Source organism: Sebastes fasciatus, chromosome 2, assembly GCF_043250625.1.
Source record: "Sebastes fasciatus isolate fSebFas1 chromosome 2, fSebFas1.pri, whole genome shotgun sequence".
Lineage (NCBI taxonomy): Eukaryota > Metazoa > Chordata > Actinopteri > Perciformes > Sebastidae > Sebastes > Sebastes fasciatus.
This window is the reverse complement of record NC_133796.1, coordinates 2,184,011-2,202,008: the sequence shown is the minus strand read 5'-3', so window position 1 is coordinate 2,202,008 and position 17,998 is coordinate 2,184,011. Positions and strand designations below refer to the sequence as shown.

General features: G+C 41.6%; 1 protein-coding gene across 4 annotated transcripts in view; it reads right to left on the bottom strand.

The window, feature by feature from the left end:
* large2 (LARGE xylosyl- and glucuronyltransferase 2) overlaps positions 1 to 17,998 on the bottom strand; it is an 89,537-nt gene that overhangs the window by 11,592 nt on the left and 59,947 nt on the right. For 3 of the 4 annotated variants that reach the window (XM_074657481.1, XM_074657483.1, XM_074657482.1), the window contains 4 exons: positions 8,856 to 9,089; positions 4,293 to 4,585; positions 2,746 to 2,828; positions 834 to 957 (listed from right to left, as the gene is read on the bottom strand). In XM_074657481.1, coding sequence (XP_074513582.1) covers positions 834 to 957; positions 2,746 to 2,828; positions 4,293 to 4,585; positions 8,856 to 8,955 — 600 coding nt within the window. In that variant the 5' untranslated portion in view covers positions 8,956 to 9,089. Of the gene's footprint in view, positions 1 to 833; positions 958 to 2,745; positions 2,829 to 4,292; positions 4,586 to 8,855; positions 9,090 to 10,359; positions 10,383 to 17,998 lie in introns of those variants that run through there. The other variant, XM_074657484.1, reaches the window with a different exon arrangement.

Here is a 17,998-nt window from a genome sequence, read left to right as displayed (position 1 = left end):
CGTGTTAATAACAAGCCGACCGCCTCACGGTACCACCAGCTGGGAGCTGTGATCTGTTTTTAAAGTCAGGCACCTTGGCGGAGGTCTGCGCTCTCCGAGGGCCATTCTAGTTGTTCATAAAGATCATTTTGGAGGGGAACCACACACAGATACGACCTCTGTGATCGAGAATGACACCGTCGTCAAGTAGACGCTGTGCCAGACAGTCAGACCTGAAGGTCAAACCCTGATGGACGGAGGCCTATTATTATAAAGTAAGAAGAAGAGTTTATCCTCTCTGTGGTTATTATTATTGACGTATTGGACTGTGTTACGTACGCTGAAAGGTGTTTCTAATATTCTGTCCATGCACATTAACACGATATTAACAGTACTGATACTAGTAACTGTGACGTGAACCAGGCCCTCCCTTGTCAGTCTACATGGAGGTCAAACTGCAGATTGACCCTCCGTCACATCCTGATGTAACACCCAGTTAACACTCCCTCACTGCTCTGATGTGTGTTAATGTAACACACCGTGTGACGCGAGCTGTGACCTCCTGTTTTAGAATTAGAGACGCGTCTGAACCGAGCCGTCTCTCTATTGATGTCTCTCGCTCTTTGATGCCGCGTGAAGCCGAATCTCTGCCGTTAAAAAGGAGGTTTATAAATACATTTAACTCGACTCGTCTGCGTCCTCGCCGCTCGCTGCTGCTGCTGCTGCTTCCTTTGATATGGTAAATGTGGGATCTGACTTTGACTCACCTTGTCCTAACAGAGAGCAGGAAGCAGGGATGTGTACAGGTGTGTGTGTGTGTGTGTGTGTGTGTGTGTGTGTGTGTGTGTTCTTACCTTGAGTTCGTCTGCATCGTAGAAGCTGACTTGCACCGACGGGACCATCCAGGACTGAAACAGAGAGCTCAGGATACGATTGGCTACTGTGTCGGTGATGAAATGGAAGTGGAGAGGATTTCTCCTGAGGAATGGAAAGAAAAAGAGAAGTCAAGGTCGAGAGGTTCCTTCTGGGGATGAAAAGGTGATTATGTTGCACTGACGCAGCTCCTCCTTTCACAATAAAAGCTCATCTGGTTGGAAGTTTTGGGCAGATTTAGGCTGGTCTGGTCTAAAAGCATCAGTGTCCTCGTTTACCACGAAGCTAACACCACCTGAACCAACTCAGACCATCTAGCAGCTTCACTGCTTTATAAAGGAATTAGGAAGCACTCAAGAGTTTCATCTGAAACTGAAATCAGTTTAAAATACATCTAAAGAACAGCATTAAGTTCACTCTGAAACCTGCAGCAGATAAGCTGAAGTCAAATGTAGGAAGAAAATAACCACACTGATGTTTAAATCTTTTCTATAAAAAGGATGAAATCCCCGAGAGCAGCCGAGCTGATTGAGGTCAAATCTGAAATCTGCTCAACATATAAAACCCCGAGAGTCCAAAACATAAAATCAGAAATAGGACAGATGTGTCTTCACTGCCATTAGGAGTATTAGGGGACTTTGTAGGCCAAAATAATAATAATAATTACGGAGGGACGGGGGGTAATATTCAGAGAAACAAGATTAGATTAGAAAATATGCTAATATGCAAACATATTAATAAAAAGGCACAAGTAAGTAGTACAAAGTATAAAAAAATAAAATAAAATAAAATATATAGCTGATATAAAAATACCAGGAGATGAAGAAAACTGTTAAAAATATAGTGCAGGGTAACAACTGAGATACGGGACTATTAAAAAAGTGAATATAGTGCAAAAAGTGATATAATATATATAATATTTATTAAAATAATTATTATTTTAAAATAAAAATAATAATTATTAAATAATTATTATTTCAATAATGTATTTATTATTTATAATATTTATTATATATATAAATATAATATAATATATAATAAATATATGTTGTTAATCATTTGCCAAATATTTAATATTTGTTTGTTCTTTTGTGCTTTTATGTTGTTTGCATTGAACTTATCTGTAAAACTGAAAACCAATAAACATAAAAAAATGTCGAGTTTATAAAGTCGCAAATTTAAGAGAAAAAAAAGTGGGGTGCAAAACCATGGTAATGAAAAACAGTGTTTTTTGTTTTGTTAAGGAACCACATTACTTCACTTTGCTTTTTTTCTTGTAAATTTGTGATTTTATAATCTTAGACAATATTACCTTTTTTTCCTGTAAATTTACAATTTTAATTGAGTTTCTTCTCTGAATATAACCGCCTTCCCAGCTCTGTAATTATTATTTTTTTAACCTACAAAGGCCCTAATACAGCGCCATAATGTTCTCACATAAAGATATGTTCTATGTGTGTTCAGAGAGACAGTTCAGGGTTTTTCTTTTATGAAAAGTTTATTGAAAGGTCGTCCTTTCATTTTCTAAATCTCTCTATCTTGATGTTTCTATTCAAAGACTTCCAAGGCCCGAACAAATCCAGGATATAGCCTCGTCCTCTTCAGCCTCACAGGAAGAAAGGAAAAGCTGAAATGAAGTTTATAGATTCAGGGTCGGAGAGAGAGAGAGAGAGAGAGAGAGAGAGAAGAGAGAGAGAGAGAGAGAGAGAGAGAGAGAGAGAGAGAGAGAGAGAGAGAGAGAGAGAGAGAGAGAGAGAGAGAGAGAGAGAGAGAGAGAGAGAGAGAGAGAGAGAGAGAGAGAGAGAGAGAGAGAGAGAGAGAGCGAGAGAGAGAGAGAGCGAGCGAAGAGAGAGAGAGAGAGAGAGAGAGAGAGAGAGAGAGAAAGCCACTCACCTGTGAAAGAGGACGGACTTGACCAGTGTGACCACGTCTCTGGTGGCGTTGTGACCGGCACAAACGCACGCTACGTGGATCAGCTGCAGAGACAGAAGACAGAAGACAGAAGACGAGTCAGCGGCTGCCGTGAAGACGTTTAACAGCTCAGAGTTCTCCACTCTGGGTGCTGACAGCTTTCATCACGCGTTCACAGCGTCCGTCTCTCTGCAGATCAAGTCTATTTCAGCCGACCACGACGACAACATGCGACCGCAGCGATCAACACCTCGGCTGTGAATCTGAAATATAACTGAAGCTCCACTTTTTTAGTTTGTGAGCAGCAGCTTCCCCCTAACCCAGGACATTCACTCTCACCCTCACTCTCTCTGATGTGAAATTTCACATTTAGCCGCTCTCATATGTGTGATTTCACGTCACTTCTGCTTTTCAGCAGCAGAAGTCTTTGAAAAGTTGGAGCTCAAAGGCTGAAAATCATCAAAGAGAAGAATGTTCCCTCCGATTTTAGTCCCCGTCAACCCGCCGCTGACTCCTTCATCGATTAGTCTCTATGAACTGCTGTGATACGGCGAGAAGGTCATCATCACCATCATCATCATCATCATCATCATCACCGTACCTGCACAGCTTGCATCGACCATATAACGTTAAAAGGTATTGTGTCGCCGTGTTTGCTGCCACATCATCACAACGTCACATCATCACAACGTCACATCATCACATCATCACAACGTCACATCATCACAACGTCAACATGCTCACAGTGACAATATACCATGCTGATATTAATAATGTTCACCACCTTAGTTTAGCTTGTCAGCATGCTAACTGCTTTATGTAAATACATGTATATATTTATTATTGTAAATCAATTAACAACACAAAACAATAACAGATATTGATCCAGAAACCCTCACAGGTACTGCATTTAGCATAAAACAATATGCTCACATCATAACATGGCAAACTGCAGCCCAACAGACAACAACAGCTGTCAGTGTGTCAGTGTGCTGACTTGACTATGACTTGCCCCAAACTGCATGTGATGATCATAAAGTGGGCATGTCTGTAAAGGGGAGACTCGTGGGTACCCCTAGAACCCATTTACATTCACTGATCTGGAGGTCAGAGGTCAAGGGACCCCTTTGAAAATGGACATGCCCGTTTTTCCTAACCAACATTTAGTGTCAGTTTGGAGCGTTATTTATCCTCCTTCACAACGAGCTAGTCTGACATGGTTGGTACTGATGGATTCATCAGGTTTTATAGTTTCAGATGATACCAGGATCTTCACTCTAGCATTAAGCGTTAATTAAGCGTTAAAACAGATTTGCGTGAACACGTTATTATTATTTGACAGCCGTAGTACAATGCCAACATATGTTCTGGTGAGTGGGTTGAATGTTGACCCGATGGTGGCGCTAGATAAAGTCAGACACAGTCTGGAGACCATGGATGAATCTTCCTGAACATCAGGACACGTCGTTGTGTGTGATTGTGTCTCCGTGCTGAATGGAGTGTACAAGCTGGACGTTGTGTTTCTTTACCTCACACTTCTGGACGGTGGGCGATCGAGGACACTCCGTGTGGTTGTTGTTCTTCTCCTCCGCCGTGTTGTCCCCGTCCTCTGGCCCCGTGTCCGCGGAGGCTCCCCACTGCTGGTTGGCGTAGTTACCGTCCGCCGGGTGGCCGGCGGTGCCCTGCGACTGGCTGAGCTGCAGCCGGATCTGCCGGTTCTCTTCCTCCACCTCTCGGACCCGCGACTCCAGGACGGCTCGCTCCAGGACCTGGGCCGCCGGCGTGTCGGCCAGACAGGGAGACAGGAGGAGGGAGCGACCATCTGAAGAGGGAGACGGAGGGACATCAAACATTAGGACTAGGTACTAGTATTAGGACATGCATCATAAAGATGCAGTGATATCTTAGCGTATGGAGGCTGGCGGCTGCTAACAGGCTCTCTCTCTCTCTCTCTCTCTTCAGTGTGAACCTGAACTCCAGGTGTCAAATCCTCACTTCACAAACCCAGAGGTGACATCACATGTGATCATGTTTCTCTGGTGTATGATACAGACAGTTTGAGAGCAACATGTTCTCGTGAGTCTCACACTCAAAATGAGCTCATCACAATTCTTCTTCTCCTTCTTCTTCTCCTTCTCCTCTTTCTGCATCTTCCTGCAGCCCTCGCTCTTTCCTGACAGACTTGGCTGACTGATTGTGCATTTTAATCTCAAGGGACTTCCTGGTTAAATTAAAATCAAATGAAAAGGTGGACACAAACACAAAGACTCCTGTTGAATCATCATGTTGTTCTGGAACTGCTGGATGTGGAAATAAGCAACTGCATGATATTAACTAAAGAAAGGTAATGATGCTAATGTTGTGTTCACTACTCATGACCAAACAAACACCTTGTTCAGTTTGAGCCTCTTGTGTAAGAGTTCATTTCCTCTGATAGTCTCGACCACCAAAACAACAGAGCAGTTATTAGTTTGATTGTCGTCTCCTCGTCTGAACAGCAGACTCTGTTCACGAGCATCATCATGGAAATGTTAAAGGGAGAGTGAAGAATAAAGAAATCCTGTTTTCTTGATAACATTTACATTTGTCAGGAGCTTAAATCCTCACACTCTAGAGCTGCACCAAACTGGAAAAAACGGACATTGCAAAATTTGTTCTTTCTGCGATATACTGTATATTGCGATATGAAAAAAATACAGGAATATTCACCCTCAATTTTGTAGGCTGCATTTTAAAGTTAAAATGCATCCTTCTGGAGCACTTTAGGGAGTAAAATTAGGAGACTAGATTAAAAATGTAATCATAAACACTGGATTAGTCATGGAAAATGAGAACCGTGTGAGTTTTTCTTTTGTATCAAGCAGCTAAAAGGTAGTAGCATGACATGTTTCAGTGCAATTGTTGACATTGCACGTCCTGCGAATTAGTCGGGTTTCCACCAAAAGTTCCCCAGACTTTTAGTCCCTGGACCTACTTTTCAAGGAATTAAAAGGTTCCCTCAGCCCAGTGTTGTCTGTGTTTCCACCGCGGTCTAAAGACCTGATAAGTTTAAGACAAATTAGTCCACTGACGTATGAAAAAGCGTCACGACGTGTGACGAGGGCTGCTGATGGTCACAGCGGTAAATCACTCTGCAGCCTGCGGGTCAGTGTGTCCGACTGGTTGCTCTAAAAAACACGCTGGAAAAAAGGTTTGCACCGATATGTCCTGATGCATATCCTGTTTATTTACTGCTGCATGTTGGATGTAATGAATGAAATGAAACGAAGAGAGTCTGTCTCTGCAGTAAATCATCTGTTGACTTTGACTGACAACTTTTCTTTCTCTCTTCTACCGCTCGCTTTCTCAATTTGAACAATCTTTTTCTCTCCGTCTTTTCTAAAAATGAGTCTTGAAGCCGACAGCAGAGTCGAACTTTACTTTTAATGTTACCAAACAAAGAGAAATGTTCTCCCCTCGTCCTAAAGTCGACACCAGAGTACTTCCTTGTTTTATGAATGAAGCAGTACAGTTGAAGCAGCGGTGCTGAGTGTGTTTCACCAATCAGCGACAGTCGTCCCTGCAAACTCAAGTAGAAAGTTCCTGTACTTTCAGAAGGTACTAACCCCGACCAGGGTTGTTTTTGGGGGGTAACATGTCTGCAGAACTTCATTTAGACCCTGGAGTTCTTCAAAAGATTCTTAGTTTCCTCCATTTCTCCACAAATCTCTAATCATCTCTTATCCTCTTCTCTCCTTCTGTCTTATTTTCTTCTCTCTCATTCTCCTCTCTCTCCCTCCTCCTCTCTTCTTCCTCTTCCTCTCTCTCTAACCCCATTAGAGCAGCAGCTGGCCCACAGCTGAAGTGAGGCATGCTGGGAATGTTCACACCCTAATCTGAGGGCGAAAGGAGACGACAGTAACAAGCGAGGAAGCAAGGAATGAAAGAAACTCCTGATTTCATATTTATTTATATATGCATGCTTTTTATCATTTATTCTTTATCATTTGAGTTGTATATTCTATATAGTGTTGTGTAGTCAGTGGTGGAAGAAGTATTCACATCTTAAGGACAAGTATCAAAACCACTCAAGGATAACTAATTAAAATACTCCAGTATAATTAAATTATACTCACGTAACAATATCATCTGCAAAATGTACTTAAAGTATAAAAGTATCCACAAAGGGGGAAAACTACTGGATTATTGTTACCGATGCATTAACATATTGGCAGCACATCATTGCTGCATTTTATATAGTGCTGGCTGGTTTCATTCACTGTAATGCATGTTATACGCTCATTCTGGGTTTTTACATTGTTTAATCTGCAGAGCAGGAGTCAGATAAAAGTAGAAATATAAAGAGTTATTGGTATTAAAATATGCAGGTTCAAGCACCCTCAGAACTGCAGAGAAATCTGATCTGCAGTCAGACAGACAGACAGACAGACAGACAGACAGACAGACAGACAGACAGACAGAATGACCGACGCCGTGGCGACTGAAGACGCTGGTTATTTGTGAGGCGACGTGTCGCTGCTCTCCAACAGCATCACGGATAAACATCAGCGTAACAACTCATTAGTCATCCATGCTCCAGGAGAGAGAGAAGATCTGGTTGCACTTCGAGAATCACTGCTAACCTCAACATGTACATCAAATACTCCATTTATGACGTGTGATATCTTAGAAAAACATCTCTTGCATAAACTCATTTTCATCCTTTTTTATTTATTTTTGCTTCAGCTTCAGTATTTCTTTCTCTTAGTTCTCTCCATTTCTCTCTCCGTCTCTCACTCACTGGAGGTCAGACACAACGTGACAACAACACCACTGGGCTCTGAAACCCGTAATTTAAAATGACTTGTGCCGCGCCACGACAGCTTTTTGCTGTGTTGCGGCTGCGTTGCGTGGCGGCTGCGTGGCGGCTGAGTCGCGGGTGGCTGCTGCCAGTCCTTTCTTTCTACATAGAGTTTGCCTTTAATAATGGCAGTTTCACTTCATTATAAATCTCATTTATATTTATGTTAGACAGAGAAAGGTTAAGAAACGTGTGGTAATTTGTAAATAATAGAAATAATCCACCATTAAAACCCCGTACTTTATTCATTCATGGAGCTCTGCAAGTCACTGCATGTTCTACAACCCTGCCTGGCACATATTTCAGAATAAAAGCCTCATGTTAACAAATGAAGGAATTCTGTCCACAGAAAAAATGCTTTAGGGCTTTTATTTTGAAATGAAAGCAGGAAGTGTTGATTTAAAAATAAATCTTTACTTTTTTTTTCATCTCCGTAACATATTGTACAGATAGAGACATGTAAACTGTAGTAATGTTGCTGACATGATGTCAATCTACTGTCAAATGATAATTGTCCTTGTCTGTTGCTGCTGTGAACCGCAGGTTCGCGTCAAAAATAGGCGAGACCTCGAATCTCTAGAAGAGATGCAGCTATCACGCGTCTCACGCGCGCAGTGTGGCTGCTCTAACCTGTTAACACGGACGCCGCCACACGCTGCTGACGTTCCCTGTGTGGCTGAGGCTTATTTGTATCTAATATGGACTCGAGGACACATTTGTAGGTTTGATTCTGTTATAATCTAGAAAAGAAACTTGTTGTCCTGTAAAATGAGGTAATAAAGTAACTCTAAGTTCAGTGTTTTTTTTATGTGTTTGTTATAAAATCTCTTCCAGGAACCAGTCTGGCTGTAGATTTCTCTGAGCTGATCCAAATAAAAGCGCTGACTGCGGCTTGATGATGCGGCCGTGGCGGCTCTCTCAAAACACCAAACTGAACAGAAAACGAGCTCCCTGTGTTTAAAAATTAAAGCTAATAGTCGGATCGAAGAGAAAATTGAGCTGAGTCATAAAAAAACATCTGATAATTGGTGTTTTCTGTTCTCGCTGGTTGGATTCCTGAGACTCTCTCTGACCCGAACCACAGCTCCAGGCTCTCATTATCAATCAGCTTTGGACTTCTCAAACCCAATCTCACTGGAAATTACACAGTGAGGTTTCTCAGATTGTACTGAATAATGAGAAATGTCTGGCCAGGACTCACTTTTTCCCTCTTTAAATGTGCGCACGTGTCTGTGAACGTGCTCGTACTTACTCTCCAAGTTCCCGGCCAGCAGGTAGAGCCAGGTGAGCAGGACGACGGCCGTGAGAGACGCCACCAGCAGCTTCAGGCGCCCGCGGCACAGCAGGTTCATGATGGGATGGCGGCGCTGAGGGCTCTAAGGGGTCGGGAGGGTTGGGGGTCAGGGGTCGGGGAGAGGAGAGGAGGGGGGGAAGGGGATTCAGGTCGGGCTCAGTCCCTCGTCAGGTCCCTGCAGCATCCTTTCATCTGAAGAGAGAAAACACACACAGATGTTTGTCACTTATTGAATCCTTTTTTTAAATTTTTTTTAAATATACAAATTTCTCAACAATTTTCAAGTCAGTGGTTCCCAACTGGTGGGGTGTGGTCCAAAAAAGGTCTGCAGGTTTATTATGAGTTGGTCTTTAAAGGGACAATGAGCAGGATTTTTCTTAAAAAAAAACAATATACAGACTGATACAGAAATAATCCCTCTCTATCATCACTATATTCAGGACGTTTCTGGGCGTCAACCTCTATGAAAACGTAGCGACCAGGTGCCAGATCATAATCACGCATCCAAGAGGAAGCTATGAAAGTGGCGGACACAGCGCTGAAAGAAACCTCACAAAATGTAAATATAGCGAAGTGAAACACCAAGCAGACATCGCTCGTTCTAAGCGAGAGTGAATCTGAGGTTGGGTTTTATCCGTCTCTCTTCCTTGGCCCTTTTGGGGGCTCGTCCGGGATCCCCCATTTGTTACAACCCGACTCAAAGGTTGCAACAAAAATGGGAGACCGGACGAGTTTTACAATTGTAAAAGGCATTTATTTAACCAACTAACAATAAATAACTAAACAAACGTGGAAAGTCAGTAATCAGTAATGTAGGCATGTGTGGGCGTGTGAAAATGTCTGCAGCAAACAAAACTAAAACAGGTGTGCCAGCCAAGGAAGGGAGAGATCCTCTGTGGGAAGTGAGGGAGCTTTTATATCCCCACCACACCGAGCCCAGATGTTGCTCATCAGCCTGACGACCCTCCACCATGCAACACAAACAGGAACCAGCAAAAGACACCGGGACACCTGGTGGAGTGGAGGGGTCGTCACACCTACCCCAACCTGAAATGCAGAATTTAACAAAAAAAATAGATCCAAAAGGGACCAGAAGACGGTCAGATCTGATCCAGATAGACCCGAGGACCCTAACAGGGTCAGAGCTGTCCACTTGTGATCGGCTCACTAGAGACGGTAATGCCAGGTGTGAACGGCCTCAGTGATGGTGTTTGACCTCTGGTTGCGTAAAATATAGAATTCAATGCCAACATAAATGTTTCTAATAAGAAATCTGTTCAGCTAGTGAGAACGTAATGATGTCCAGACGCTGTTCAGAACAACTTGAGCTTCAGGCTGACAGTCGAGTCTCTGATCAGAGGACGTCAGATGATCCTGAACTGTTTCAGTATAATGAGGTTAAACTGAGCTGACAGAGGGAGTCAATGAGCGTCACATTTATAACATTTAAACATGAAGAAACCTTTAAAAGAACGAGCTGTCGCAGCTTTCTAAAGCGTCTCTGTCGGTCTGTCTGAGGCGGCGTCCCTCTGTGTGCTGAGCCTGATGAGAGCGGGAGGTCTGCCTTTGTTTTACAACATGATTCATTAATCCCACTTTAATTAGACACGAGCCTGAAGGAAACAAGACCAACAGAACACAGCAGAGTTTACAGCAGCGAGACGGAAACTTTAAGCTGAATCCACACAGAGGCAACACGTCTCATTTGTTTCTGTCCGCTCTCTGGATAAATAAATAAATACATAAATACATAAATACAACGCTGGCTCACTTCAGTCTGAGAATACGGCAGCTGAGAGGGTAGAAATGTTCCAGATGAATGATTCACCTGATGCACGTTTTACAATAAAATATTAATAATGTGCTGCTGATGTTTTTCCTCTCACGTTTCCCACGGTTACCGTGTCATTGTTCTGATATTTCATATGTAAAATGTAAGATGTGAAACACATTATGTTCATGTCAAAGCCGACAGGTGATTTTCTACAACAGAGTATTATGGCCACGCTGAGGGAAAAAAATAAATCTGAGATTTCAAGAATAAAGTCATATTATTACGAGAAAAAAAATTGTAGTATTATGAGAATAAAGTCATAGAATTATAATAAAGTTATGACTTTATTCTCGTAATAATACAACTTTTTTTTTCTTGATATAGTATGACTTTATTCCCAATAAATTACATTTTTTTTTCTCATAATATTATGACTTTATTCTCAAAATCTCAGATTTGTTTTTCCTCAATATGGCCCTAATACTCAAACTCAAATTTTCAAACATTTCTTCATGTGAAAACTAGGGCTGTCAAAGTTAACGCCATAATAACTCGTTAACGCAAATTCGTTTTAATGCCACTAATTTCTTTAAAACATTAACGTAACTTGTGATTTTTAGGTCGTAGCGACTCAGTTGTAAAGCTAGAGTGAAGATACTGGTATCATATGAAACTAAAAACCCTGATGAATAATGCTCCAAATTGTATTTTATGAGTCCATAATTTAAAAAAAGGAACTTTCCTGGAAATAATTATGTAAATTCTGGAGAACATACAGATGCAATAGAGATTTCTGAGAGTTATTCCAAGGAAAGTATTGCAAAATTATTGTAAAATAACATGTTACACATTTTTCTATATTATTAGTATTTTGGAAAAGTTTTTTCTGTTTTCTAATTCAATAAAATAAGAAGTAACGACCTTGTTAGACAAAACAAAACTTGTTTGCTGAGCGGCCTCGTGTGTTTCAGAGATACTTTATGAACTTTAGATATTCAGTGTATTATTTGAAGGACACGGTGAAGTTCAGAAAACTCGGATGGAAAACAACGAGACGAGAAAGAGACAAAACACGGTCGACCTTCAGAGTTTAAATACAAACATCTAAAGACGGGATAAAGGACAGAGAGGTGAGACTTCATCTCGTCTTTCTGTCTCTCCGACTTCAAAAACAGGAACACTTCAAACTAAATAAAGAACCCAACAGAGCTGGTGACTTTAAAGAGTCTTCAGAAATAAAGAACTCTCTAACGTGTCAGTCATCGGCTGCAGGATGAACACATCTTCCTAACAATGGAGGACACGGTGGTCGTCCTCCATACGTCTCCGTCAGGACGTTTCTGCCGTCGCGGCTCTTTTCTCTCCTCAGTAGCTGAATCAGCTTCATGGTTAAAAAACACACACCAGCTTCCTGAAGGTGACCTCTAACTGACCTTCAACACACAACACATGAAATAAACAGAAAAACATCAGATCTTCCTCCGCTGTTGGAGTTTCTAGAGATGCAGCGATCGATCGGCCGATCAGTCTCATATATCTGATCTTTTTGCCGGTCAAAACTACAGGGCTTGATCTTGGCCCTGGTCATCTTCTTTTTAACTCGTAGCAATTTTTCACTAAAGGCAACGATATAGTTTGAAAATGAGGCGCGGCTGCGACTGGAAAACAATGTGTTGATGCACTGGAGTCGCTGAAGGCGCATATCAAGACAGTTCAGGAGGAGGCATGCATTAACCATTCTAAACTGTGACGTGCTCATCGGCCAAAAACATATCCGAAGATCCATCAGGTATGCCCGTGGTCTTCAACACAGCCTGACGTTACACCTGTTTAGTTCTGATGTGAATAGCGAGGGCAAGCATCGGCTCTTTTGTACTAATGTTGTCTGGTGTTGACGTGTACAGCGCTGCTCGCTATCGGAACTGGTTTAATCCAAAAAGGCGCAATGCTTTCTCCAGTTGGGCCGGATCGAGGTCGGATCACGTTCTCACCACAAACGAAGCGAACCAAACCGTACCGCAGTTCGTTTGGAAGCAAACCGAGACCACCCCTTCAAGGAGGTCTCGGTCCGCTTGTTTTGATGCTGCACCCGAGTGCGATTGCTGTGTTCACACCTGCCCAAACGAACCGCACCGAGAGGGTAAACGCTCCAGGGTTCCATTCAACCCAACTAAACAAGGCAGGTGTGAATACGCCCAAAGAAATAAGTCATTCAGCATGAAGAAAGCTTGAAAAATTACTAACCGGCTAAAGAAATCTTAGTCAACTAAGACCAAAACAGGGCAGCCCTACGCTGCGTGATGGTTTTACATACCGACAAAGACATAACTTACAGTCTATGGTGTCTACAATCTACAGTTGTTTTAGATTAATGTTTATATTGATTAAAAAAAATCATGAATTTAAGACAATATACTCAACTTTTCTTCAATAAAAGGCTAGAACTATCATTTTAGACAATCATTTCAATAATGTTAGCAGCCTTGAGAAGAGTTTAGCAACCTCTTAGCAATTTTTGTAATATTGTAAATAAAGGTTGAATAAAATAAAAATAATGATCCTATGACTCGTCTGATGCCACCCTCAGGACAAACATTTACCCCTGCGACGATACGATACGATACGATACGATACGATACGATACGATACGATACGATACGATACGATACGATACGATACGATACGATACGATACGATACGATACGATACGATACGATACACTTTATTGTCCTCTTGGGGAAATCTGTTTTGGACTCAGTGCTGCTCACCATCAGCTGCCTCCACACATAGAAACAAACAACAATGGAAACCACAAACAACATATAGAGCAAAAGATCTATATAAAAACAGAATATAACTAGAAGATAAAAATGAGAATACCATGACGCTATTGCACAACTCTCAGCCTCAAGAAACATTATTTTAAATTGCAGTCGACTGCGTGTTAGTGAGGCTTTTAGTCTCGTTTGTTTTGGGTCTGTTGAGTTCTGCTCTTCTCTAAACGTCGGTGATTGTGGCGACGCTCTTTAGTTAAAACCGTCCTTGTTTTGTTGTTGCATTGAAATTGTTCTGTTTCTTTCCTGCAGCAGATTTCTTCTTCTTTCTATGATTTTTGTGAACGATGGTGGAAAATGTTGGAGCTGTAAACGACTGGGTTACAGATTTGGCAGTTTGAACGTAACAATCTGACTGATCTATAATCATCTGTAATCATCTTCCCTCCGGCTCTGCAGCTCTACGTGGAAACATTTCACAGAAACAAGAACTGAAGACAACAGAGTAAACTTCACCCAGGAACACCAGGACATGCAGCTAGAAGCTCACCAAAGGTTGGGATTGTTTTTCATCAAACAATAATTTTAATTTGACAACAATATTATGTCAAGCTCCATTTAGTAGCTGTTCTTTACAAGGTCAAGACTGAACTTTAAGACTCAACAGAAACAGATGGGAACTGCTGGAGTGAAAACATTTAGTCTATTCTGTAAAACAACTAGCACAGGAGGTCTTTAAAGTCATAATCAAGGATCCAAAAGTAAACTAAAGGGAATGTAATCCACAGCCCAAAACACACGAACCCATGCTCTATTATGTCTCATAAGTTGTTGCAGCAATTTTGGGGGCTGATACCATTTGTTACACAGATTTGGTGCTAAATTTAACCATTTTTTACCACTGGAAAATTGATCAAAATGATCAATAATCCCTCCAAAATACCACATTAAGACACCAAGACCTTGAGGTCATACTTTTTGAAAATTTTTCAGATATTTTTGGGACATTTTTCTGACATTTCTTTGGACTTTTTTTCTGATGTTTTTTGTAAATTTTTCAGACTTTTTATTGTTCATTTTTTTGACTTTTTCGGACAAAAACCTTCAAACATTCACATATCTAGTTTGGAGCATTATTTAGCCTCCTTTGCGACAAGCTAGTATGACATGGTTGTTACCAATTGTTTCCTTCAGTCTTCTAGTTTCATATGATATCTGTAACTCTAGCTCTAAAACTGAACCTGCTACAACCTCTGAAAGACAGTAAAGTCGGTCAGTATTCAGAGGGTTAAAGAATCAGAGGTTCCTCATAAACAAATCAGAATCAGACATTTCTAATGATGACATTTCATGTCCTGATCTTCATGATGTTAATACACCATTTAAAGAGATGTAGATCAGACCTTTAAGATGCTTGAAATGATTTCAACCCTTTGACCTTTTAGTGACTTTTTAAGACGAATCATTGAACTTCGTAGTCTAAAGTTTATTCTGTGGGGAGATGCAAAAGGTTTATAAAAACTAAATGTAGTTTGTGGTTAACGATGACATTACGAGGTAGAAGAAGTGGCTCATAATTATAATAAAACACACTGTGATTATCTGCTGCAGTGGATCAAACTGAGAGCAGGAATCCACTCCAACAACTCTGTCTGTCTGTCGGAGGTTTAAACTTTCCAAGTACGTTGGAGATGATTTATGAGTTAATTAGTGAGGTTGATGTATGCGCCGCATGTCGTTAAGAGCAATGAAAAGGTGCTGAGATGGGAGGAAAAAAGTGAGGAGAGAAGAGAAGATGGAAAGAACAGGATGAAGAGATGTGAGGAGGAAGGGAAAGGAAATGCTTAGAGAGGAGAGGAGAGGGGAAGACAGATAAGGAAGAAGCTTGTAAAGAATGGGAGAGGAGACAAAAAAGAAAGAAAGAAAAGGAAACAGAAAAGATGAGCAGATAAGGAAAAGAAAGATGCAGAAGCTGTGGAATAGAGAGAAGGGAAGAGATTTAGGCAACGGAGAGGAGATGAAATTGCCGGAGAGGAGAGAGAAAAGAGAGAGTAAATAAGGTGGAGGCTGAGTTGTGGGATGTGGAGGTGTATTGGCCTTTCAGCCTCTAACACTCATAAAGCCGGCGAGGATATAAAAGTGAGGGACAGCGCCACTAAAGAGGAGTTTAATAGGCAGCGTTTTCTGTTGATTCTGCAGGAGCTGCACAAAACGCTTACACTTCTGGGCTCTAATTGTAGCCGTAAAAACAAAAAAGGACTCGGCGGCCCGGCGGTGTGAGGCGGGGGGGAAGCAGTCGGGAGGACTGCGGCGGTTTGCGGACCCTTCGGTCGTCTAATCATCAGAGCTGAGAACAGCACTGGAGGGACGGCCGACGCTGCGTGGGCGGCACAACAAATATCTGACTAATGGCGGTAAATGAAAGGATAACAGAGAGAGAAGGAACGCTCACACCGCTACTCAACATTAGTCTGATGCTTAAAGTGAAGGTGGCCTTGAGATCTACGGAGATGGGTGGAAAGACTTCACTGCATAAACACCAGAGTTCATCGTCATGGAAACATGGATGTCTGAACCAAATTCAAAAGGTACTTCATCCATTAGTTACTGAGATATTTCAGTCTGGACCGCTAACGAGCTACAAATGCATATAAGGACACCTAAACTATTTTAAAAAAGGGGGAAATATGTCAGAAAAAAGCCGAAAAAATGCCAAATTATGTCCGAAATATGTCCCAAAAAATTTCCCAAAAAAGGCTGCAATATGCCAGAAAAAAAGGCCAAAATATGTACAAACAAAAGTCTGAAATATGTCCAAAAAGGGCAGTTATATGTCTGAATTAAATTCTGAAAAAAGTCTTAAATATTTTCGGAAAAAAAGGCTGAAAAAAGCTGAAATATGTCTGAAATTTTTTTTAAAAAAGGTTGAAATATGTCAGAAAAAAGGACGAAAAAAAGCAGATATTTGTCTGAATAAAAATCTTAAAAATGTCTGAAATATGTCAGAAAAAAGTCTGAAAAAGTTAGCAGGAAACGTTATGGTATGGCGGTAACGTTATGGTATGGCGGTAGCGTGCGGTGGAACCGGTCGTCGCTCTCGTCTCCGTGGTCAAATGGGCCGACGCTACGACTGTAGAGCACCCAGATACTGACATTTGTGTTCTCTGCATTGAAACGGCCCCGATGGAGCTGACCATGGATGGATAAAGAGAATGGAGCTGACGGGAGAGCTAGAGACCACCTTGGAGAAGTTAGAGGAAGTAGACATGTTGGACGAGTACATCCGGTTTTCAAAATAAGGTGTTAACAAAGGGAACTGTATTTACAAAATACATCTATGGAAATAAGACTGATGGATTATATTCACCAGAAGTATAAAACATTATAAATTAAAAAGAGAACAGCACTAATCTGTGAGGGAAATGTCTTTATTCTTTGATTTCTGGGTTGCTGGAAAAAATGGTGGCGAGGTAAAGAATAAGAATAAGGTTTAACGGGTCGACGTTGAAGAGTAAAACGGAGGGAAACCTGGTGATAAACGGATGATTCCTGGGTTCCACCTACAGGGAGTGTCTCCTCACAGTGAACCCGTCAGTCACGGCTGCAGAGGGAAACATACAGTATGATAATGCAATTAAGAGCCGACAGTAGCGCTTTGGACCGGCGGCCGCGACCTCCATTCAAACTGAAGGGCTTTTTAGCATCGAGCTAATCACGCAGGAGACGGTCCTCCTGATTAAGGGAATAATCAGCAGACGCTTCCTTCCTGCATTAGAGGAGGACGGAGATAAAGAGTGGAGACAGTAATCAACTCCTCTCTCTCTCTCTCTCTCTCTCTCTCTCTCTCTCTCTCTCTCTCTCTCTCTCTCTCTCTCTCTCACACGTCTATTTGTTTGTCATCCCGTCTTCACGCAGCTTTACATCAGGCTGAGTGTCCTCACGTGTACGACACGCCGCTGTGTTTACATACAGTAATGTAATTATCCTCCCGGCTTCTCATCATCTCATTTAAGCTGTTTTCATGCCCAGCAGGAGAGCGTCATATTAGTGGTTTCTCTCTTTTCATGGGGTTTGTTCCACCTTCCTCCTGAGAGAAGTCATTTTGCTTTGGCAACACATGAATGTCACGACAATACAGTGAACTGAACTGAACCCAGCTTGTTCGTCATCAGGTGGACAGAACAGCAGCTCATAGAGATCCCTACCTACGTTTTTGGGGTTAACTTAACCCTTCGTTGTCAGGGATGCACAGATTTACCTGCCAAACATCGGTATCGGAGGATTTTCGATGGTTACGTGTTGTGTTGCATTCATTTTGCGCCGGCTAAATGTTGTGTTGTTAGCTGCTGGTTTAATTACATTTCATTTATGTTTTGTTGGGCTATTGTAAATACTGAAAAATGTAATATTGTATTCAGGCTAGAGGGGCTTTTGAAGCAGTTATGTATCATGTGAAAGAAGGTTATATTTAAAAGCTTGTTTCATACATTTGTACGATTTAATTTGTGCTCATTCAAGATGTGAATGAACGGATGAATGACTTTAAGAGTGAG